The sequence below is a fragment of the Hyla sarda genome, chromosome 9 (genome assembly GCF_029499605.1).
Source record: "Hyla sarda isolate aHylSar1 chromosome 9, aHylSar1.hap1, whole genome shotgun sequence".
In the NCBI taxonomy this organism is placed as follows: domain Eukaryota; kingdom Metazoa; phylum Chordata; class Amphibia; order Anura; family Hylidae; genus Hyla; species Hyla sarda.
The window spans coordinates 16,515,059-16,539,295 of NC_079197.1; the positions used below are offsets into that span (position 1 = coordinate 16,515,059).

The 24,237-nt window shown below is 48.6% G+C and overlaps 1 protein-coding gene across 1 annotated transcript; it reads right to left on the reverse strand.

Moving 5' to 3' along the window:
- Positions 1-6,519: 6,519 nt before the first annotated feature.
- ST6GALNAC4 (ST6 N-acetylgalactosaminide alpha-2,6-sialyltransferase 4) lies at positions 6,520-22,826 on the reverse strand. The gene is made up of 6 exons (XM_056538391.1): positions 22,585-22,826; positions 20,309-20,344; positions 18,776-18,925; positions 13,205-13,614; positions 11,194-11,301; positions 6,520-8,361 (listed from the first exon to the last, which is right to left on the reverse strand). The coding sequence occupies exons 2-6, from the start codon at positions 20,318-20,320 to the stop codon at positions 8,175-8,177; spliced, it is 867 nt and encodes a 288-aa protein (XP_056394366.1). The 5' UTR covers positions 20,321-20,344; positions 22,585-22,826; the 3' UTR covers positions 6,520-8,174.
- Between the last annotated feature and the right edge of the window lie 1,411 nt (positions 22,827-24,237).

Sequence of the window (24,237 nt, forward strand, 5' to 3'; positions counted from 1 at the left end):
TATATACCACAATATGATGTACAATATATACCACAATATGATGTACAATATATACCACAATATATACCACAATATGATGTACAATATATACCACAATATACACCACAATATGATGTACAATATATACCACAATATGATGTACAATATATACCACAGTATACACCACAATATGATGTACAATATATACCACAATATGATGTACAATATACACCACAATATAATGTACAATATACACCGTAATATGATGTACAATATACACCGCAATATAATGCACACTATACACCACAATATAATGTACAATATACACCACAATATAATGTACAATATACACCACAATATAATGTACAATATACACCTCAATATGATGTACAATATATACCACAATATGATGTACAATATATACCACAATATGATGTACAATATATACCACAATATATACCACAATATGATGTACAATATATACCACAATATGATGTACAATATATACCACAATATGATGTACAATATATACCACAATATACACCACAATATTATGTACAATATACACCACAATATGATGTACAATATATACCACAATATAATGTACAATATATACCACAATATGATGTACAATATATACCACAATATACACCACAATATGATGTACAATATATACCACAATATGATGTACAATATATACCACAATATGATGTACAATATATACCACAATATGATGTACAATATATACCACAATATGATGTACAATATATACCACAATATAATGTACAATATACACCACAATATAATGTACACTATACACTGCAATATAATGCACAATATATACCACAGTATATACCACAATATGATGTACAATATATACCGCAATATAATGCACAATATATACCACAGTATATACCACAATATGATGTACAATATATATTGCAGTGGACGTTTTTAAACATCATGGGGGGAGATTTATCAAAACCTGTCTATGGAAAAAGTTGCTGAGTTGCCCATAGCAACCAATCAGATCGCTTCATTTCATTTCAGAAAAGGCCTCTGAAAAATTAAAGCAGCGATCTGATTGGTTGCTATGGGCAACTCAGCAACTTTTCCTCTGGATATGTTTTTATAAATCTCCCCCTATATCCTCATCATCCCTGCGGGCAGCAGCGTCCCCCGCGGATGGGGAGGAAGAAGATTTTACCATATATAACCTATTGTCACACATAATAAATGGTAACATTTGATGACAGGTTCCCTTTGAGAAAGTCTTGTCAAGATGGTTATCTGGTCAACCCTACACATCATCTAGATCAGTGGTCCCCAAACTGCGGCCCTCCAGCTGTTGCAAAACTACAACTCCCAGCATGCCCGGACAGTCATCGGCATCATGTAAATCGGGTGGACCCATATATTTGGACAAAGTACTTGATAAAATAAGAATATGGCGTCGGCTTAAAGGGGTACTCCGCCTATAGACATCTTGTCGCCTATGCAAAGGATAGGGGATAAAATGTCTGATCGCGGAGGGGACCAGATACCCCTCGATCTCCCTGCAGCACCCGGCGTTCTCTTAAAATGCCGGCTGCTGCATCGGAGGCTCTGATGTCATGGCCTTACCCCCTTGTGACACCACGACCACGCCCCCTCCCATAGTCTTGCATTTAGAGGGCGTGCCAACACGAAAGGGGGGGGGGGGTCCATGACGTCAGCGCCGCATCACTAGGCATGAAGCGAAGTTCGCTCCGGTTCCACAGCAGAGATCAGGGTGGGGGGGCAGCAGCGTGACCCCTGCAATCAGACTTCTTATCCCCTAAGATGTCTAGGGGCAGAATACCCCTTTAATTCAGTTTTCAATATTCCAGATGCTGAATATGAGTGAGAATACGGCGAGAATTCTCAGAACAGGCACAAAGTCATCCGCCTGACAGAGCGCTATTCTGGGAATATTAAGCTTTTAATCCGGAGGCATGTGATGAAAATTGTCAAGACTTTTTTACCGAGCTACAATACATCTGCCATTTCATACTAAACCCTAAGCTTCTTCTACGGGAACTGGGATTTTATTTTTCAGCCATGTTACAATTTTTATTTAAAAAAAAAATGGACAAATAAACCCGAACCATATCAACTAGAGATGAGCGAACTTACAGTAAATTCGATTCGTCACGAACTTCTCGGCTCGGCAGTTGATGACTTATCCTGCATAAATTAGTTCAGCTTTCCGGTGCTCCCGTGGGCTGGAAAAGGTGGATACATTCCTAGTAAAGAGTCTCCAGCCCACAGGGGCACCGGAAAGCTGAACTAATTTATGCAGGATAAGTCATCAACTGCCGAGCCGAGAAGTTCGTGACGAATCGAATTTACTGTAAGTTCGCTCATCTCTAATATCAACCTGGAGGAACGTGCGCCGAAATCATGGAGCTCCACCGCAAACCTTACCAATTCCAATTCATTGGGTGTCTGGACACGGGGGGCGTGGCTTTTTATTTTTATGTTAATACACTATAATTCTTGAAGCCTTTAAAGGGGTACTCCGCCTCTAGACATCTTATCCCCTATCCAAAGGATAGGGGATAAGAGGTCTGATCGCGGGGCTCCCGCTGCTGGGGACCCGTGCGATCTCGGCTGTGGCACCCCAGACATTCGGTGCACGGAGCAAACTTCGCTCCGTGCCGGATGACTGGGGATGTGGGAGGCTCGTGACATCATGGCCACGCCCCCTCAATGCAGGCCTATGGGAGGGGGCGTGACGGCCGTCACGCCCCCTCCCATAGGCTTGCATTGAGGGGGCGTGGCCTTGAAGTCACGAGCGGGGTGTGACCGTGATGTCACAAGCCTCCGGCACTCCACCGACGCTCTAAACGAACGCCGAGTGCAGCAGGGAGATGGCAGGGTTCCCCAGCGGCGGGACCCCCGCGATCAGACATCTTATCCCTATCCTTTGGATAAAATGTCTAGGGGCGGAGTACACCTTTAAGTACCATATCATCATGTATTGGCATCACCTCCCCATTCCCATACTGTTCTATCTTGCACTAATAGTGCTGACAGTGTATACAGGGGGATGCAAAGCATATGTATGCCTTTCTGGGCCTAGTAGTCATCTGTAGATCCTGGAGTGTGTGTATATATCCGAAAATGATAAATATATTTATTTTTGCGCCAAAAAATAAATAAATAAAAAGCCAAGCTTCACACTTTAATAATAAAAAATCATTTTACTGCAACATGACAGAAAACAAAGACAAATATTTTAGCATCATCCACAGGTTAAAAAAAAAAAAAAAAGGCACATAAAATGTCAACACTGCTGACTACAGAAGTCCAAATTATTAGAAGAATATAAAAACCCACCCACAAAATTTTAAATAAAAATGCATTTACACAAATGTAGGAATTTTCATCTTCCGGAGGGAATTTTTGTGCTTTTTATGACCCAAAAGTTGTCCGCAGCCAGTACTTGCAATGCTTTCGGAAAGTCTTCAGATCCTTTCATAATTTTATTACGTTGCTTCTTGTACACAGAAAGGAAAAGCAAAAACAAAACTAAAAACATGTTTTTCCCCACCATTCTGCATTCAATGGGGAGAAAGAATTGTCGCAGTTGCCCATAGCAACCAGTCAGACGGCTTCTTTCATTTTTAAATAGGCCTCTGAAAAATAAAAAAAGTGGTCTGATTGGTTACTATGGGCAACTGCACTGCTCTTCCTCTACACTGGTTTTGATAAATCTCCCCCCAGTACCCTATAATGAGAATGTGAAAATAGAATGTTGGAAGTTTTTAAAGAATTTTTCAAAAAAAATAAATAAAAAAAAATTAAAAAGATTTCACATGGACAGAAGTATTTAGACAGAGGGGTAACTTGTAGGTTCTGGGCCCCGATACAAAATCTGCAACAGGGCCCCATGTGCCAATTATTATACTATTCTATTACGGGGCAGATGTGCTTTGGAGCCTCCTTAGGCACCAGGGCGTTGCTGCGACTGCTACCTCTGCACCCCTATTAAATGTGATTTAAAAAAATGTAGTTATAAGGGTAATGAAACCCACATATTTAGGTCCCGTTATTGAAAGGAACATGTATGGACGTTTACACAAAAGTGCTACATGGACTCGTTTCTGTTTTGTTTTCCATAATCAGACCTAAAAGTTGCCTGAGGCTCTCTACCTGATGCCTTAGCTACTGGGGCCCCTCGCCACTTACCACTTCTCCCCAGAACTCTATAATGTTTTTATACAACATACTAGTGTTACCTTTATATATGCCCCTGTATTTAGACCCTTTGCTATGGCCTCCATAATTCTTAAATGGAAGAATCTGGAACAACCAGGACTTTACCTAGAGCTGCCGCCCCACCAAACTAAGTAAGCGGTGACCAAGAACCCAATGGTTACTCTGGCCAAACTACAAAAGATCCTGTGTGCATATGGAAGAAACTTCCAGAAGGTCCAGAACTAGAGATGAGCGAACTTACAGTAAATTCAATTCGTCACGAACTTCTCGGCTCGGCAGTTGATGACTTATCCTGCGTAATTAGTTCAGCTTTCAGGTGCTCCGGTGGGCTGGAAAAGGTGGATACAGTCCTAGGAGAATCTTTCCTAGGACTGTATCCACCTTTTCCAGCCCACCAGAGCACCTGAAAGCTGAACTAATTTATGCAGGATAAGTCATCAACTGCCGAGCCGAGAAGTTCGTGACGAATCGAATTTACTGTAAATTCGCTCATCTCTATCCAGAACCATCATGGAGGCCTCCACAACCTGGGCTTCATGACAGAGTAGCCAGATAGAAGCCTCCTCTCAGTAAGAGACGCATGAAAGTTGCCTGGAGTTTCCAAAGAAAGCCCCTAAAGGATCGGACAGTGAGAAACAAGATCTTCTAGGTCTGAAGAAAACCTAGATTAAACTTTTTGGCCCCAATTCTGACAGAAACCATCATCACACAGCCATGACACCACACAGGAGCGGCTTAGAGACAACTCTGTGAATGTCTTTGGAGTAGCCCCAGCCCGAACCCAATAGAACATCTCTGGAGAGGAGACCTAAAAATGTCTTCCACCGACAGTCCCCATCTATCCTGACCGAGAAGAATGGCAGAAAAACCCCCAAAAAGAAGACTGGAGGCTGTGATCACTGCGAAAAGGGGCTTCAACTAAGTAAAAAAAAATAAAAAAAAATAAATCTTGCAGTGACATAAGTATTCATACCCTTCACTCTGGTAAAGGGGCCTGAATACTTAGGTCACTGTGGCAAGATTAGGGTTTTTCCTTTTCAATAAAGATTTTTAACCGTTCTGGGATCACTGTCATTATGGGAGATTGAGGGCAGAATGATGGAGAACACAAGGAACAACATAACAAAATGCGAAAAATGCGAATTCCGAACGCAATGAACATTTAGTCGGACCCTCAGAAGTGATTGGCAAATACTGATAAACATTAGAGATCTCACCTGAATGTTTACTCTGGAGTGTATATTTAGTTACCTACTACAGTGTTTTCCAAACTGTGTGCCTCCAGCTGTTGCGAAACTACAACTCCCAGCATGCCCGGACAGCCGAAGGCTGTCCGGGCATGCTGGGAGTTGTAGTTTCGCAACAGCTGGAGACACACAGTTTGGAAAACACTGGACTACAGCAAAGGGTGCCAGCCTTGTGACTGCTGGGCACCATGGTAGTTATAGGGCACCATGCAAGTTGTCGACTGTCTGCAGCACCGCTCATTGCCGTTTCTTCAAAAAGTGGCATGTGATAGGATGTCACGGCGGTCATTGTAAACCTTAGGGGGGGGGCATTGATCACGCCTTCCTCAACGCACTGGCAGACACCTAAATCCAGCGGGTCCGTGCGCCCACGCTGAAATCTAAACTAGCTCTGAGAACAGTTTACGCTCCTCTCTCAAAAACCACACCCATTTCCTGCTAGGCCACGCCTCTTTTGCGAGCCACAGAGAAAACGGCAAATCATATATTTGACTTTCCGCCAGACGGCAAAATAATCGCACTTGATAGACACCACCTTGAATGTGAACGGGCATTGCTTAGAGCAGTGTTTCCCAACCAGGGTGCCTCCAGCTGTTGCAAAACTCCAACTCCCAGAATGCCTGGACAGCCAAATGCTGTCCAGGCATGCTGGGAGGTGTAGTTTTGCAACATCTGGAGGCACCCTGGTTGGGAAACACTGGCTTAGGAGGCATAGGCAACCTTCAGCACTGCATATGTTTTGGACTACACCTCCCATGATGCTTTGGATGCAAGAGCATCATAAGAGATGTAATCCACAACATCTGCAGAGCCAAAAGGTTGCCTATGCCTGGTAGAGATGAGCGAACTTACAGTAAATTCGATTCGTCACAAACTTCTCGGCTCGGCAGTTGATTACTTTTCCTGCATAAATTAGTTCAGCTTTCCGGTGCTCCCGTGGGCTGGAAAAGGTGGATACAGTCCTAGGAGACTCTTTCCTAGGACTGTATCCACCTTTTCCAGCCCACCGGAGCACCTGAAGGCTGAACTAATTTACACAGGATAAGTCACCAACTGCCGAGCCGAGAAGTTCGTGACGAATCGAATTTACTGTAAGTTCGCTCATCTCTAATGCCTGGGTAAGACATTCAAAAAGATTTCAAACGTTTTCAAATCAACTGGTGCCAGAAAGTTATACTGAATTGTAAATTACTTCTACATAGAAATCTTAATCCTTCCAGTACTTATCAGCTGCTGAATGCGCCACAGGAAGTTGTGTAGTTCTTTCCAGTCTGACCACTCTCTGCTGCCACATCTGTCCATGTCAAAATCCCCATAGCAAACCTCTCCTGCTCCGGACAGTTCCTGAAACGGACAGAGGTGTCAACAGAGAGCGCTGTGGTCAGACTCGAAACGACAACTTCCTGTGGAGCATACAGCAGCTGATAAGTACTGGAAGGATTAAGATAAGTCATTTAAAAAAAAAATCTGTTTCTCTTTCTGGCACCAGTTAATTTGAAAAAAGGAGATTTTTCTAATACTTACCATAAAATCTCTCTTTCTCGAAGGATCCATTGGGGGACACAGCATTTTTTTCCACCGGAGAACCCCTTGAAGTTTCCCCCCCATTTTCAAAAATGATTCCGTTCATTCCTTATAGCTTTTTTTCTGACATCCTGAACTGTCCATAAGCAATTCATCTAACATGGACGGATTTGTCTCTACTAAGTATCCCGATTGCCCAGAGGTGAACTATTCTGAGCAGGCTTGGTCCTGACTCAATCCTTAGCTCCCTAGTAACCACTGCTGGACAATACACCCTTGTGCACTCATAGTACTTATTATAATTGGTAAAGTAAAAGCAAACTGAAAAACTAGTGAAAATAAGTAGTTTTTTGTTTTACAACTATTCTAGATGTAATTTATGGCCTCTCTATTGTGTTTTCTACTCCTTTTTTTTCTGTGGAGTGTAACCATACGTGTACAGCTACCTCTCCAAGCCGGGCTGTTCTTGGTCTCGATGGGGGCGCTAGTATCCAGACCCCCTTTACTCTGTTTTATGATATGCATAATTTAAGTTGTGGCTTATTATTTAGAGCCAAACTGACAAAGTTGCAAAAGACCCTCATACACGTGCGGCGGGAGCCAAGAGTCAGGCCCTTGCTGATCTACTACTCCGGCCCATCCATTTTTGCAGGCTAAAAAAACCCTTAAAACAAAAAAATAAAATAAAAAAATAACAGAAATACCATAAAATATTAAAACCATAGGGCCCCTATAAATACCTGATAGCCAAGTCTGCAGTACATGTAATACCTGGTAAAACAAAACATGATCCTTTTAACACTGGGGTGTGTAACGTGTGGCACTCCACCTGGTGGTATTGCAGGAAATTGCAGAAGATCCGGAACGCACTCAAACAACACTGTAACTACATAAAATAAATAATACTGTTTCGTAGTCCCGTAGAGAATCCAGTACGATGCTGCCCGATGCACGTCGCGGCAGCACAGTAGCATTTGTAAGCTACGTAACGTCCGTGCACTCTCTAACCACGTGCCTTCCCTAAGCACCGGCAAGTGGCAGATGTCCTTAAAAGAGAGTCCTGTAAAAATTCTGCGCAGGTTTTTTTTTTTTTTAGATGTCCAGTATTAAAAAACCCACCTGCTTTCATTAAAAAATAATTTAAAAAAAATGGGTAAAAAAATTGGAGACTGCGTTCTGTTTTTAGGCCTCCCAGGACGGGTGCTTAAAATGGATGGGTTTCCTGCGGGCCCAGCGGGAGAAGACTGCTTTTTCGGTGATGAAGCGGTGGGCTCCCCGCGACGCTCTCTCGTGCGTCATGTAGGTGGTGCATTCGTCCAGGCGGCCTTTTTCGTAATAGTGGTAAGGCACCGGAGGGTGCGAGCGGTCCCTGTGGGAAGATGGGATTTGGAGAGTTAGGGTGGGTTCACACCACGTTTTTCAAGTACGTTTCCCGTATATATGGAACCGTATTGAAAACTGTATACAGAGACAAATAATTGAAAACCGGATGCACCCGGTTGCGTACGGTTTGCTTGCAATACGGTTTTCTCCCGTACTCAAAACCGGGGTTGACCACGGTTTTGTCTCCGGTTTACAAACCGTACTGCAACCGCATGTTTTTTTTTTAACATGGACGTCAATGGGAAACGCACATGTATACGGTTCCATATGGGAAACCGTATACGGTTTTTACTTTGTACATGCGCATTTGCATCCTAAAGTCCCCACTCAAGACCCCTCCCATTAAAAATTGACATTTTCAAAAACTTATGTTTTTTTAAAAGTAAAAACGGACGGAACTGTATGCACTTTTAAAAACGCATACGGTTCACTTTTTCCCGTTTTTTGTCATACGGTTTTCTTTAGAAAAACGGATTGAAAGCAGTATGGCCAAAACGTGATGTGAACCCAGCCTTATATATACACAATGGGGGAGATTTATCAAAACCTGTCCACAGGAACAGTTGCTGAGTTGCCCATAGCAACCAATCAGATCGCTGCTTTCATTTTCTCACAGGCCTTTTCAGACATGAAAGAAGCGATCTGATTGGTTGCTATGGGCAACTCAGCAACTTTTCCTCTGGACAGGTTTTGATAAATCTCCCCCTATATACTCTGATATATAGATATATGGCTCTGTGGAGACCTGTCCCCGTCACTCCGAAGATCTCCAAGTGATACGGTAAAGCTTCTGGTTCCTGCACAGTCAGTACCAGAGAGAACAACTTTTATATACACGACACCGCGCCAAAATGTACAGATGTCATCTAAGAGCTGAAACCTTCTGTGCGAACAGCTGGAGCGCTCTGCGAGTCACATTTCCCAGGGGTCCAGCAGGAGGCAGTATGAGCGGTGCCTATCAGGACACACAGAAAGTGACACCATATTGCTAGATCCCCACCCATCATGGCACCATATTGCTAAATCTCCACCCATCGGCTGTCCGGGCATGCTGGGAGTGGTAGTTTTTCAACCGCTGGAGGCACCGTAGTTGGAAAAAACTGCCCTAGACAGTCAGGTTGGTGTACAGAACCATAAATCAGAGCTGCGTCTCCTTCATTCTCAGGATCACTGGGGGGTCCCGGACCTTAAAAGGGGTACTCTGGTGGAAATTATTATTTTTTATTCATTTATTTATTTTTTAAATCAACTGGTGCCAGAAAGTTAAAACAGATTTGTAAATTACTTCTATTAAAAAATCTTAATCCTTCCAGTACTTATTAGCTGGTGAATACTACAGAGGAAATTATTTTCTTTTTGGAACACAGAGCTCTCTGCTGACATCACGACCACAGTGCTCTCTGCTGACATCTCTGTCTATTTTAGGAACTGTCCAGAGTAGGAGAAAATCCCCACAGAAAATGTATGCTGCTCTGGACAGTTCCTAAAATGGACAGAGATGTCAGCAGAGAGCATTGTGCTCATGATGTCAGCAAAGAGCAAAAAGAAAAGAATTTCCTCTGTAGTATTCAGCAGCTAATAAGTACTGGAAGGATTATTAAGATTTTTTTTAAAGAAGTAATTTACAAATCGGTTTAATTTTCTGGCACCAGTTAATTTAAAAAATAAAAATAAAAAAAAATTACTTTTCCACCAGAGTACCCCTTTAAGGTCCGGGACCCCCCCCCCCCCCCCCCCGTGATCCTGAGAATGAAGGAGACGCAGCTCTGATTTATGGTTCCGTACAGCAACCTGACTGTCTAGGGCAGTTTTTTCCAACCATGGTGCCTCCAGCTGTTGAAAAACTACCACTCCCAGCATGCCCGGACAGCCTTCGGCTGTCCGGGCATGCTGGGAGTGTTAGTTTTTCAACAGCTGGAGGCACCTGGTTGGAAAGTGGAGTAGCAGTTTTGCAACAGCTGTTTGGATGCTGGGAGTGGCAGTTTTGTAACAGCTGGAGGCACACTGTTTGTAAAGCACTGTTCTAGGACACTGTAAGGGCATGTTCACACTGAGGAATCGGAGAGGAATTCACTCAAGTAATTCCGTTCGCTTATTCCCCTTCAATTCAGTCAGCAATGAAAAACCCATTAGAGTTTAACTGAATTTCCGCTTCTCAGTTCACACTGAGGAATTTCTGCAAGCGGAATTTCGACGCTGAATTCCCTTCCGCATGAAGAATGAACGTGTTCTTTCTTGATGTGGAATTCGCGTCTTTGTCCCATAGAAATCAATAAAAAAAAAAATTTCAGCCCGACGCTAATTGGTGGTTGTCGTTAGAGATGAGCGAACTTACAGTAAATTCGATTTGTCACGAACTTCTCGGCTCGGCGGTTGCTGACTATTCCTGAATAAATTAGTTCAGCTTTCCGGTGCTCCCGTGGGCTGGAAAAGGTGGATACAGTCCTAGGAGACTCTTTCCTAGGAATGTATCCACCTTTTCCAGCCCACCGGAGCACCGGAAAGCTGAACTAAATTTATGCAGGAAAAGTCAGCAACTGCCGAGCTGAGAAGTTCGTGACAAATCGAATTTACTGTAAGTTCGCTCATCGAGTTGTCGTTCAGCCAAAAAAAAAAAAAAAAAAATAAAAACAGTTTCCTCCTATATTTCTGCGCAGAAGTCTCCATCAATTCAGCGCGAAAAAAAACACAAAACGGAAATTCCGCAGAAGAATTTTTAAGCGAGAATTCCTCGCCAATTCCCCAGTGTGAACATACACAAATACATCTCCGGTGATGGGCCGGACAGTGGTTGCACCGGACCGGGTCATCTCCTTACCTGCAGTAGTTCTCGCTGACCATCCCGTACACCGACACCTCATCGCACACCTCCATGGCCAGAATCATGGTAAACCAGCCAGTGCTCAGGAACGTACCAGACATGGCTCTGCGGGCACAACGTAAAACGGCAGGAGTGATATAGGCCAGGAGGCAAGTGAAATGCAGATCTAATACTATAACAGGGGTGGCATAATAACTACGGGGGGGGGGGGGGACGGGGGTGGCAATACAACACGGGAGGCGAATACTACAACAGGGGGCCTAATACTACAGGGAGGTGCCTAACACTATAACAGTGACAGTAACAGGGACACCTAACGCCATGGGGATGGCGGCTAAGGGTGCGTTCACACTATGTAATTCCCGCGGAATTACGCAGTCGGAATTACGCACGGTGAACTTTAACATCAGTGTGAATAGGTCTTCCGTGAGTCCCGTTCACACTGAGCAATTTCAGCGGCGGACAATTCCGCCATTTAAATTGTTCCGCTCAACGAAAGAACATGCTCATTTTTTTTTTTTTAGCCGAATTCCGCGAACACTGCACAGCAGTCAATGGGGACGGCACAGTGCAGCGCAGTGCTACACCCTTATACTACAGGTGCCCAGAAGTGGCCCTAATTACTATATGGGCCTAACTAATTACAGAATAGGGCCTAACTACTATGGGGGCTCAGAGGGGACCTGGGTCACATCGTACGCCTATCCAACAGTAGCATATAGATGTGCGCAAAAGCTACTGGATAGCCATATGTTTTGGCTTCAGGAAGCCTTGGAAAAATTTGGATACTTGGGAGTCATTTGGGGACGGTTTATCTAAGGGGTTAAATGGCTTGGATTAGAGCTATATAATACAGACGGCACCCGCAAGTAATGGTGCAGGTAGAGTATAAAGCGGCAAGAAGGAGTTAAAGGGGTTGTCTGTGAATGATCCGCTTTAATTTTTTTTCCCCTTACCCTGCCTTTACCTAATATCCATAGAAAAATACAGAATCTGTCCATACCCCTTCACAGCCTCATCCTCCCCACCCCACACACACTATTTGGGTGGGGTCTGAGATGTACGGCAGTCATTTGGGGATCTGCAGGGGTTGGGCCTTGTACTGGGTCAGAATGGGAAGAACAAATCTAGCCACTAGACACCAAAACTACAACTCCCAGCATGCCCGGACAGCCAACGGCTGTCCGGGCATGCTGGGAGTTGTAGTTTTTTAACATAAGGGAGGGCCACACAGTTTGGAGACCACTGCCCTAGGAAAAAAAACTAAAAAGTGTGCAAAATAAAATAATTATATATACCGTATTTTTCGCCTTATAGGACGCACCGGCATATAAGACGCACCCAATTTATAGGTGCAAAATCTAAAAAAAATAAAGATTTTTAACCCAATATTGGTCTTCAACCTGCGGACCTCCAGATGTTGCAAAACTACAACTCCCAGCATGCCCGGACAGCCAACGGCTGTCGCCGCCATCACGTCGTTACGTACGCGACGACGTGATGACGAGGAAGGAGAGCGCCGGCCATACAGGGGATCCCTGAACGGAGAAGACACCGAGGAGGCAGGTAAGGTCCCTCCCGGTGTCCTGTAAGCACTAACCCAGCTATTCAGTCCGGCTGTTCGGGACCGCCGCGATTTCACCGCGGCGGTCCCGAACAGCCCGACTGAAGAGCCGGGTTAGTGTCACTTTCCCTTCAGACGCGGCGGTCAGCTTTGATCGCCGTGTCTGAAGGGTTAATACAGGGCATCACCGCGATCGGTGATGTCCTGTATTAGCCGCGGGTCCCGGCCGTTGATGGCTGCAGGGACCGCCGCGATAGGGGTGTATTGCCGTATAAGTCGCACCGACTTTTCCCCCCCAGTGTTGGGGAAGAAAAAGTGCGTCTTATACGGCGAAAAATACGGTGTGTATGTGTATAATTTTTTTTTTTTATATATATATATATTTTTTTTTATAATAGTAATAATAATGTATAATAAAAAAAATTTAAAATTCTAAGCACTTACCTGTTCTTACCAGTCTCATTCTGGAAGATCTGGTCACAGCGGGCCATCATGTTCTGTGTAAGCGTATATATATTAACGCCATTAAATTTGCTCTTAGCTTGCAGCAAGGCTCGATACGTGACCCCCTGGTTAATGTCCATCTGTCTGGGGGGTCCCCAGATGACATACACAGTGTCCTGGGAATGCTGGAAGAAGTAGGTCTGGTTGCGGAGCAGTAGAGGTACACTAGTGTGGGACACAACCCTCAGGGTGCTGCGGCTGCCCACATCTGACTCGTAGCCGACAGTAGGAGCCGTGTTCATGCGCAAGACGCACTCGGCCCGGTCGATCTGGGGCCCCAGGCCTGAACCAAGCATCTGGCCCGAGCTGGACACCACCGCGCACGTCTTACAGGAATTCCTGACCAAAGGCTTTAGGAAAGAACAGAGAAAACCTTAAATCAGATGACAAGTCAACATGGCGGATGGGGCCGTATTAGGGAAAACAAGGGGAAAGACATATCAGAAATATATAGTCATAGTCTGCACAGAAAATACAGAGACTTAAATGGGCACTGTCATTAAAACTCATTTTTGCTATTGCACTCCTTATGGTAAGTAAAAAAAAATCTTTCTAATGTACTTTGTTTAAAAAGAATAAATAAATAAATACATTTTAATGTTTTATTTGTGTTCAAAAAAGCTGCCACTAGGTGTCTCCCTACTTGTCCAGAACACATTTGCCCCCCATCTCTTGCACAGACTTTGGACTCCTGCTGGTCTGGCAAAAGTCCAAAATCAGGAAATGAAATGCAGTCTGGAGTTCTGAGGGGGGGGGGGGGGGGGCCTTTGCCAATCATAGCTCATCTCACACTGAACTGCTCTGGGCTGTGTGTAGCAGAGTGAGGGAGAAAGTTCTCCCCTCTATGGCTTCAGATGATGTCACACCTGCTGGGGAACGCCCCTTCCCAGTCTGTGAATACGACTGAGACTGAGCAGAAAATACAGAGCAATATCAAGGTAGAAAACTAAAATAATAAAAATAAAGGCAGGGGGTGGTTTATCATGATGGGGGCAGTGATCTGGGAGGATTCTACAATTTAACAAGATCATGACAGGTACTCTTTAAAGAGACTTTTAAAGGACTTTGATGCTCAAGTAAGCTTAATAAAGAGATTGGCAAATCCCAGGCGCCAGGTCGGCATGGCCACTAAGAATTTTGATGTGGCACACAGGTTTTTTTTCAACACATTCCGATAGAAGCTGTCCATCTTCCTCCAGTGGGCGCTATGGTATTACAAGAGTTGCGCACGTCAGGTGACCGCCACAGCCAATCAGTGGCCTCAGCATCACTTATAATGGCGACACATGAGGAGAGATGAGGGGACACTAATGACTGACACAGGGGGGGAGATGAGGGGACACTACTTTCATTTTTGAAAAAGAAAGAAGTGTGAAAATGAAAGTGAAAGAAGCGATCTGATTGGTTGCTATGGACAGGTTTTGATAAATCTCCCCCAATGTGTGCAGTCGGGCGCTTTTCCATAGTCATATAACACATTATTAGGTGAAAAAAAAAAAATTTGCTTTTTATAACTTCTGCCTTTTTTTTTGTTTACACTGTGTGAACCCAGCCTTAGGGTGGGTTTCTACTGCGCAAAATATGTAAGGTGTTTTATTTAAAGGGGTACTCCGGCATTAAGACATCTTATCCCCTATTCAAAGGATAGGGGATAAGATGCCTGATCGCGGGGGTCCCGCCGCTGGGGACCCCTGTGATCTTCCACGCCGCACCCCGTTAGAATCAGCCCCCGGAGCGTGCTCACTCTGGGTCTGATTACTGGCGATTACGGGGACGGAGCATAGTGACGTCATTGCTCCGCCCCCCTGTGTGCCGTTACGCTCCGCCCCCTCAATGCAAGCCTATGGAGGGGGCGTGTAACGCCCCCTCCATAGGCTTGCATTGAGGGGGCGGAGCCGTGACGTCACTATGCTCCGTCCCTGTGATCGCCAGTAATCAGACCCGGAGCGAGCACGCTCCGGGGGCTGATTCTAACAGGGTGCGGCGTGGAAGGTCACAGGGGTCCCCAGCGGCGGGACCCCCGCGATCAGGCATCTTATCCCCTATCCTTTGGATAGGGGATAAGATGTCTTAGCGCCGGAGTACCCCTTTAATATGCCAATATGCCAGGAAAATGTGGCCGTAATATCTAAAATGTGGCCGCATTTTCGCCGTATATCTGCACGTCCAATACAATACACGAAGAAAAAAGGTTACGTAGTGTGGACCCAGCCTTAGGAAAACCAGAGATAGACCCTCATACAATGGCAGCCTAGCAGGGTAATGTCTTGGGGTCCTTTGTGTAGTAGATACATTCCCACCCCAGCGCTCTGCCCTCACCTCCTACATTCCCACCCCAGCGCTCCGCCCTCACCTCCTACATTCCCACCCCAGCGCTCCGCCCTCACCTCCTACATTCCCACCCCAGCGCTCTGCCCTCACCTCCTACATTCCCACCCCAGCGCTCTGCCCTCACCTCCTACATTCCCACCCCAGCGCTCCGCCCTCACCTCCTACATTCCCACCCCAGCGCTCCGCCCTCACCTCCTACATTCCCACCCCAGCGCTCCGCCCTCACCTCCTACATTCCCACCCCAGCGCTCCGCCCTCACCTCCTACATTCCCACCCCAGCGCTCCGCCCTCACCTCCTACATTCCCACCCCAGCGCTCCGCCCTCACCTCCTACATTCCCACCCCAGCGCTCCGCCCTCACCTCCTACATTCCCACCCCAGCGCTCCGCCCTCACCTCCTACATTCCCACCCCAGCGCTCCGCCCTCACCTCCTACATTCCCACCCCAGCGCTCCGCCCTCACCTCCTACATTCCCACCCCAGCGCTCCGCCCTCACCTCCTACATTCCCACCCCAGCGCTCCGCCCTCACCTCCTACATTCCCACCCCAGCGCTCCGCCCTCACCTCCTACATTCCCACCCCAGCGCTCCGCCCTCACCTCCTACATTCCCACCCCAGCGCTCCGCCCTCACCTCCTACATTCCCACCCCAGCGCTCCGCCCTCACCTCCTACATTCCCACCCCAGCGCTCCGCCCTCACCTCCTACATTCCCACCCCAGCGCTCCGCCCTCACCTCCTACATTCCCACCCCAGCGCTCCGCCCTCACCTCCTACATTCCTACCCCAGCGCTCCGCCCTCACCTCCTACATTCCTACCCCAGCGCTCCGCCCTCACCTCCTACATTCCTACCCCAGCGCTCCGCCCTCACCTCCTACATTCCTACCCCAGCGCTCCGCCCTCACCTCCTACATTCCCACCCCAGCGCTCTGCCCTCACCTCCTACATTCCTACCCCAGCGCTCTGCCCTCACCTCCTACATTCCCACCCCAGCGCTCTGCCCTCACCTCCTACATTCCCACCCCAGCGCTCTGCCCTCACCTCCTACATTCCCACCCCAGCGCTCTGCCCTCACCTCCTACATTCCCACCCCAGCGCTCTGCCCTCACCTCCTACCCCAGCGCTCCCCCCTCACCTCCTACATTCCTACCCCAGCGCTCTGCCCTCACCTCCTACCCCAGCGCTCTGCCCTCACCTCCTATATTCCTACCCCAGCGCTCTGCCCTCACCTCCTACATTCCTACCCCAGCGCTCCGCCCTCACCTCCTACCCCAGCGCTCCGCCCTCACCTCCTACCCCAGCGCTCTGCCCTCACCTCCTATATTCCCACCCCAGCGCTCCGCCCTCACCTCCTACATTCCCACCCCAGCGCTCCGCCCTCACCTCCTACATTCCCACCCCAGCGCTCCGCCCTCACCTCCTACATTCCCACCCCAGCGCTCCGCCCTCACCTCCTACATTCCCACCCCAGCGCTCCGCCCTCACCTCCTACATTCCCACCCCAGCGCTCCGCCCTCACCTCCTACATTCCCACCCCAGCGCTCCCCCCTCACCTCCTACATTCCCACCCCAGCGCTCCGCCCTCACCTCCTACATTCCCACCCCAGCGCTCCGCCCTCACCTCCTACATTCCCACCCCAGCGCTCCGCCCTCACCTCCTACATTCCCACCCCAGCGCTCCGCCCTCACCTCCTACATTCCCACCCCAGCGCTCCGCCCTCACCTCCTACATTCCCACCCCAGCGCTCCGCCCTCACCTCCTACATTCCCACCCCAGCGCTCCGCCCTCACCTCCTACATTCCCACCCCAGCGCTCCGCCCTCACCTCCTACATTCCCACCCCAGCGCTCCGCCCTCACCTCCTACATTCCCACCCCAGCGCTCCGCCCTCACCTCCTACATTCCCACCCCAGCGCTCCGCCCTCACCTCCTACATTCCCACCCCAGCGCTCCGCCCTCACCTCCTACATTCCCACCCCAGCGCTCCGCCCTCACCTCCTACATTCCTACCCCAGCGCTCCGCCCTCACCTCCTACATTCCTACCCCAGCGCTCCGCCCTCACCTCCTACATTCCTACCCCAGCGCTCCGCCCTCACCTCCTACATTCCTACCCCAGCGCTCCGCCCTCACCTCCTACATTCCCACCCCAGCGCTCTGCCCTCACCTCCTACATTCCTACCCCAGCGCTCTGCCCTCACCTCCTACATTCCCACCCCAGCGCTCTGCCCTCACCTCCTACATTCCCACCCCAGCGCTCTGCCCTCACCTCCTACATTCCCACCCCAGCGCTCTGCCCTCACCTCCTACATTCCCACCCCAGCGCTCTGCCCTCACCTCCTACATTCCCACCCCAGCGCTCTGCCCTCACCTCCTACATTCCCACCCCAGCGCTCTGCCCTCACCTCCTACCCCAGCGCTCCCCCCTCACCTCCTACATTCCTACCCCAGCGCTCTGCCCTCACCTCCTACCCCAGCGCTCTGCCCTCACCTCCTATATTCCTACCCCAGCGCTCTGCCCTCACCTCCTACATTCCTACCCCAGCGCTCCGCCCTCACCTCCTACCCCAGCGCTCCGCCCTCACCTCCTACCCCAGCGCTCCGCCCTCACCTCCTACCCCAGCGCTCTGCCCTCACCTCCTATATTCCCACCCCAGCGCTCCGCCCTCACCTCCTACATTCCCACCCCAGCGCTCCGCCCTCACCTCCTACATTCCCACCCCAGCGCTCCGCCCTCACCTCCTACATTCCCACCCCAGCGCTCCGCCCTCACCTCCTACATTCCCACCCCAGCGCTCCGCCCTCACCTCCTACATTCCCACCCCAGCGCTCCGCCCTCACCTCCTACATTCCTACCCCAGCGCTCCGCCCTCACCTCCTACATTCCCACCCCAGCGCTCTGCCCTCACCTCCTACATTCCCACCCCAGCGCTCCGCCCTCACCTCCTACATTCCCACCCCAGCGCTCCGCCCTCACCTCCTACATTCCTACCCCAGCGCTCCGCCCTCACCTCCTACATTCCCACCCCAGCGCTCCCCCCTCACCTCCTACATTCCCACCCCAGCGCTCCGCCCTCACCTCCTACATTCCTACCCCAGCGCTCCGCCCTCACCTCCTACATTCCCACCCCAGCGCTCCCCCCTCACCTCCTACATTCCCACCCCAGCGCTCCCCCCTCACCTCGCCATCTGGAAGGCGGCTGTATCCCCAGAGCTGCAGCACATGAGGTAGAGGAGATGGAGGACGCTCCGCTGGTTCCTTGATACTCGCTTTAATCCAACACAACCAGAGGAGGACACAGAGCAGCAGACTCCCCACACACACCCGGGCCTGCCAAAAGAACAATAAAAAAACAAAAACACTTTAAAAGAGTTAAAAAGTAAATGCTTCACAATAAATCAATAAAACACAAAATAAGTATAGGGGATAAGATGTCCCCTGACCCCCCCCAATCCCCCCCCCCCCCCCGAACTCCGTGCAGCAATCGGCGTTCAGAACACTGGGTGCGGCCAGCCGTGACGTCACGCCACGCCCCCTCCAATAGACATGAATGGAAGGGACGTGGCGTCATGAGGGGGCTTGGTGTGATGTCATGACCAAGGCCGCCTGCATCAAGCATTCTGAATATAATGTTCAGAACGCCGGGTGCTGCACAGAGATCGTGGCTAGAGATGAGCGAACTTACAGTAAATTTGATTCGTCACGAACTTCTCGGCTCGGCAGTTGATGACTTTTCCTGCATAAATTAGTTCAGCTTTCCGGTGGGCTGGAAAAGGTGGATACAGTCCTAGGAGACTCTTTCCTAGGACTGTATCCACCTTTTCCAGCCCACCGGAGCACCTGAAAGCTGAACTAATTTACGCAGGAAAAGTCATCAACTGCCGAGCCGAGAAGTTCGTGACGAATCGAATTTACTGTAAGTTCGCTCATCTCTAATCGTGGGGTAGTCCCTGTGATCAGACATCTTATCCCCTATCCTTTGAAAATAATATGTTTAGGGGGGGGTCCGGCCACTGAGACCCTGCGATGTCATGCACGGCAGTCCCATTATTGGGAGCTGCATACACAGTGTAGCACCATGAGCTATGTTCTTTCCACTGCATCACTTTGGACAGGGCTCAAGTCCTGCAGGAAGGAGTGGGAACTGAGTTCCTGCACTTTTTCCACAGCAGGAACACCGTTCCCATTAGTAGGAGTCCTGCAGGACCAGCCCTAAAGTGAAAATCTTGGGCGAGTTCCCACTCTTTTTTTTTTCCCCTAGGACTTGACCCCTGACTTCGGAGCACATAAAACTTTGGGCTTATTCACACTACATATATGGAAATTGCGCAGTGTGAGTGGTGCAGCAGAATCCCACATAAAAGCAATAGGGGCTGCCGCGCCATATTTTCTATAGCGGAACTCCGCAGAGGGGTTGGAGAACCCATAGAGTGAATGAACTTTTATTAAAGGAAGGGGATACTCCAGCGTTAGTGATCTTATCCCCTATAAAATTGGGGGAATTTGATATAAAAGGGGGGATGGAACATAAAGAGGGGGTTGGGACATGAAATGGGTTGATGGGGGGGGGGGGGGGGGGGTATTTCACCATTCATTTATTATGTCACATATCAAAATAGCAATATGACATTTTCCGCATGTGGTCATTACATGTGGTCATCTCTGGAGCTCTGATCCGGCCCCTGCGGAGTTGGTCCTGGGATCAGCACTTACCAAGATCTTCATGGTTCATCAGGTGACTCCAAGGGCCTGAAGGGAAGAGCAAACAGGAGGTGAAATAAGAGAAACTCCGCCTATAATATCGATGTAATACACATAATATCCAATCATACAAACTGGCCCAGACTGGCCCGCTGTTACCCATGGCAACCAATCCCATTCCACCCTCCATATCTTAAAGGGGTACTGCAGCCAAAATGAACTTATCCTCTATCCACAGGAGCTGATCGCTGGGGGTCCGACCGCTGGGACCCCTGCAATCTCTGGGACAGAACCCCGTGAGAATCGTGTGTCATCTACAGCTAGACGGCATGCGCTCCATTCATTTCTATGGGAGCGCCAATGATTGCCAAGCGCTGGTCTCACGTCTTTTCGGCGCTCCCATAGAAATCAGTCTACCGTCGTCTACCGTACACGTTACCAACTCAGAGCCGAGGCCTGTTCCGGAGATCATGGGGGTTCCAGCGGTTACTTATCCCCTATCAAGCTTTGAAAGAATGAAGCTGAGCTGGGATTGGTTGCTATGGGCAACACCAGACAGATTTGGTCTCTGAGGCCGGGTTCACACTGTGGAATCTGCGTACGGAATTTTCGGCGGCGCCAAGACCGCACGGACTGCACTGCATTTCTGAGCAGATCTGCGCAAAAATGCATTGCCGCCTAAGAGGACAGCAATGCAGTATCCGCGGTCCTGGCGCCGCCGGAAATTCCGTCTGCAGATTCCGCAGTGTGAACAGGATGATAAGTCTGGGCCAGTACTTTTTAGCGGCTGTATGCTACAGAGGAAATTCTTTTCTTTTTGAATTTCTTTTTTGTCTTGCCCACAGTGCTCTCTGCTGACACCTGATGCCCGTATCAGGAACTGTCCAGAGCAGGAGAAAATCCCCATAGCAAACCTATGCTGCTCTGGACAGTTCCTGACACGGACAGAGGTGTCAGCAGAGAGCACTGTGGACAAGACAAAAAAGAAAAAAAAAAAAAAAAAAAAGAAAATAATTTCCTCTGTAGCATACAGCTGCTAATATGTACTGGAAGGATAAAGATTTTTTTTTTTTTAATAGAAGTAATTTCAAAATCTGTTTAACTTTCTGGCACCAGTTCATTTAAAAAATAAAATAAAATTTGCGGAATTTCTGAATGGCATTTTCCGCCGTGTAAACATAGCCATAGGGCGAAGAGGATAAGTGGCTGCCAGACACATCTGGTGACGCTGATGTCTAAGGGCCCGAACACTGCAGGCTGAAGACCCTGGTATCTTCCGCATCTGCCCAGTGCTGAGGGCACCGATGGTGCAGATACCCCTAAAAAAGTGGTCTCCACACTGTGGACCTCCAGATGTTGCAAAACTACAACCCCCTGGGAGTTGTAGTTTTGCAACACCTGGAGTTCCACAGATAGGGGATCGCTACCCTATACAAATGGCTGCAGCCATTACCACCTATAGAAGGGTTTCCCAATCAGGGTGCCTCCAGCTGCTGCAAAACAACAACACCCAGCATGCCCTGACAGCCAACAGCTGTCCGGGCATGCTGGGAGTTGTAGTTTTGCAACATGTGGAGGTCCGCAGTTTGGGGATTACTACCCTATACAAATGGCAGCTATGTCTACACAGCCATCACCTATACAAAGGTTTCCCCAATGAGGGTGCCTCCAACTGTTGCAAAACTACAACTCCCAGCATGCCTGGAGAGCCGTTAGCTGGGAGTTGTAGTTTTGCAACATCTGGAGGTCCACAGTTTGGGGATTACTACCCTATACGAAGGGCAGCCATGTCTACAACCATCACCCCCTATAAAAGGGTTTCCCAACTTGGGTGCCTCCAGCTGCTGCAAAACTACAACTCCCAGCATGCCCAGACAGCGGTTATACAAAGGGCAGCCATGTCTACAGCCATCACCCCCTATAAAAGGGTTTCCCAACTTGGGTGCCTCCAGCTGCTGCAAAACTACAACTCCCAGCATGCCCGGACAGCCAACGGCTGTCCGGGCATGCTGGGAGTTGTAGTTTTGCAACATCTGTTGGTTCGCAGTTTGGAGATCACTACCCTATACAAATGGCAGCCATGTCTACAGCCATCACCTATACAAAGGTTTCCTAACTTGGATGCCTCCAGCTGTTGCAAAACTACAACTCCCAGCATGCCTGGAGAGCCGTTAGCTGTCCGGGCATGCTGTGAGTTGTAGTTTTGCAACAGCTGGAGGCACCCTGGTTGGTAAACACTGTCCTATAGAGAAAGGGCATAGGATCCCACGCAGCCCTGGCATACTCACCTCCCCGGTGCCCGCTGCATGGGTCACTCCGGTCTGGGCATCCCCCGCACGAGATGAGCCGAGGCCTAAAGGGGGAGGCCTCCTTGCCCCGGATAAGGAAGCACCGGTCCCGCCCCGTACACACTGCGGGGGACATCCTGCCCCTCCCGGCCTGCCCTCCGTGTGTGCCCGCCTGCGGCTACTACCACACCCATACTCCCTGGCGATGATGGGCGCACTAGTCCTCCGGGTGCACCACGTGCTTCGCCCTTTAAATCCTACGTCATGAAACTGTATAAAGAGAAGCCCCGCCCCATGTGTACACAAACCATAGAGCAGTGCTCCCCGACTTGTGGCCCTCCAGATGTTGCAAAACTACTACTCCCAGCATACCCTGATAGCCAAAGGCTGGGGATCACTTATGTGTATGGGGGGGGAGGTGTCAGGGCATGCTGGGAGTTGTAGTTTAGCAACAGCTACTGAATCACACATAAGTAAGCAACGTTGTAGTGTGTATAGGTGTGTATCCAGGCATGCTGGGAGTTGTAGTTTTGCAACAGCTGGAGGCACCCAAGTTGGGGAACCTTTTGTATAGGTGATGGCTGTAGACATGGCTGCCATTTGTATAGGGTAGTTATCTCCAAACTGCGGACCTCCAGATGTTGCAAAACTACAACTCCCAGCATACCCTGATAGCCAAAGGCTGGGGGATCTCACTTATGTGTATGGGGGGGGAGGTGTCAGGGCATGCTGGGAGTTGTAGTTTAGCAACAGCTACTGAATCACACATAAGTAAACAACGTTGTAGTGTGTATAGGTGTGTATCCAGGCATGCTGGGAGTTGTAGTTTTGCAACAGCTGGAGGCACCCAAGTTGGGGAACCTTTTGTACAGGTGATGGCTGTAGACATGGCTGCCATTTGTATAGGGTAGTGAATCTGATCTCCAAACTATAGACCTCCAGATGTTGCATAACTACAACTCCCAGCATGCCCGGACAGCCGTTGGCTGTCCGGGCATGCTGGGAGTTGTAGTTTTGCAGCAGCTGGAGGCACCCAAGTTGGGAAACCCTTATAGGGTATGGTCACACTACGTAATTCCCGCGTGAACGGAATTCCGCGCTGTGAACATAGACATCAGTGTGAATGTGTCTTCCGCGAGACCGGTTCACACTGCGGAACTTCAGCGGCGGACAATTCCGCCGCTGAAATTGTTCCGCGCAAAGAAAGAACATGTTCATTCTTTGCGCAGAAGTCCGCGAACACTGCATAGCCGTCAATGGTGACCACAATAGGAATTTTGGGAAGTGTTCCCATGCTGCCGAAATCTCCCGGTAGGAAGAAGTCACTGTTATCGATTCTGATTTTATTAAACACACACAACGCGTTTCAAGGCTGAGTTAGCCTTTTCATCAGGCGTGTAAACCATAAAATGTCGCCAGTTTAAATAGGGAAAAAGGGGGAGAAAGGGGGTGGTGCAAGCTGAAATGACATCAGAACAAATAGGAGGAATTATTCTTATACAGGTGCATAGACAATGTTAAAAAAGGTTTGCAGTTTCTTCATCCAATCTAAAAAATTCAGAGGTAGGTACATATAACCACAAAATACATAGACAAATATCAAAAAATACAAAAAATTCTATACCAAAAAATATTAAAAATTACATATAATAT

Coding starts and splice junctions, on each gene's coding strand:
- ST6GALNAC4 (XM_056538391.1), bottom strand. Junction 13,615..18,775: donor GCCGCCTTCCAGATGGCGAG/GTGAGGGGGGAG, acceptor TCTTTCCTAAAG/CCTTTGGTCAGGAATTCCTG. Junction 11,302..13,204: donor AATGAGACTGGTAAGAACAG/GTAAGTGCTTAG, acceptor TTGTGCCCGCAG/AGCCATGTCTGGTACGTTCC.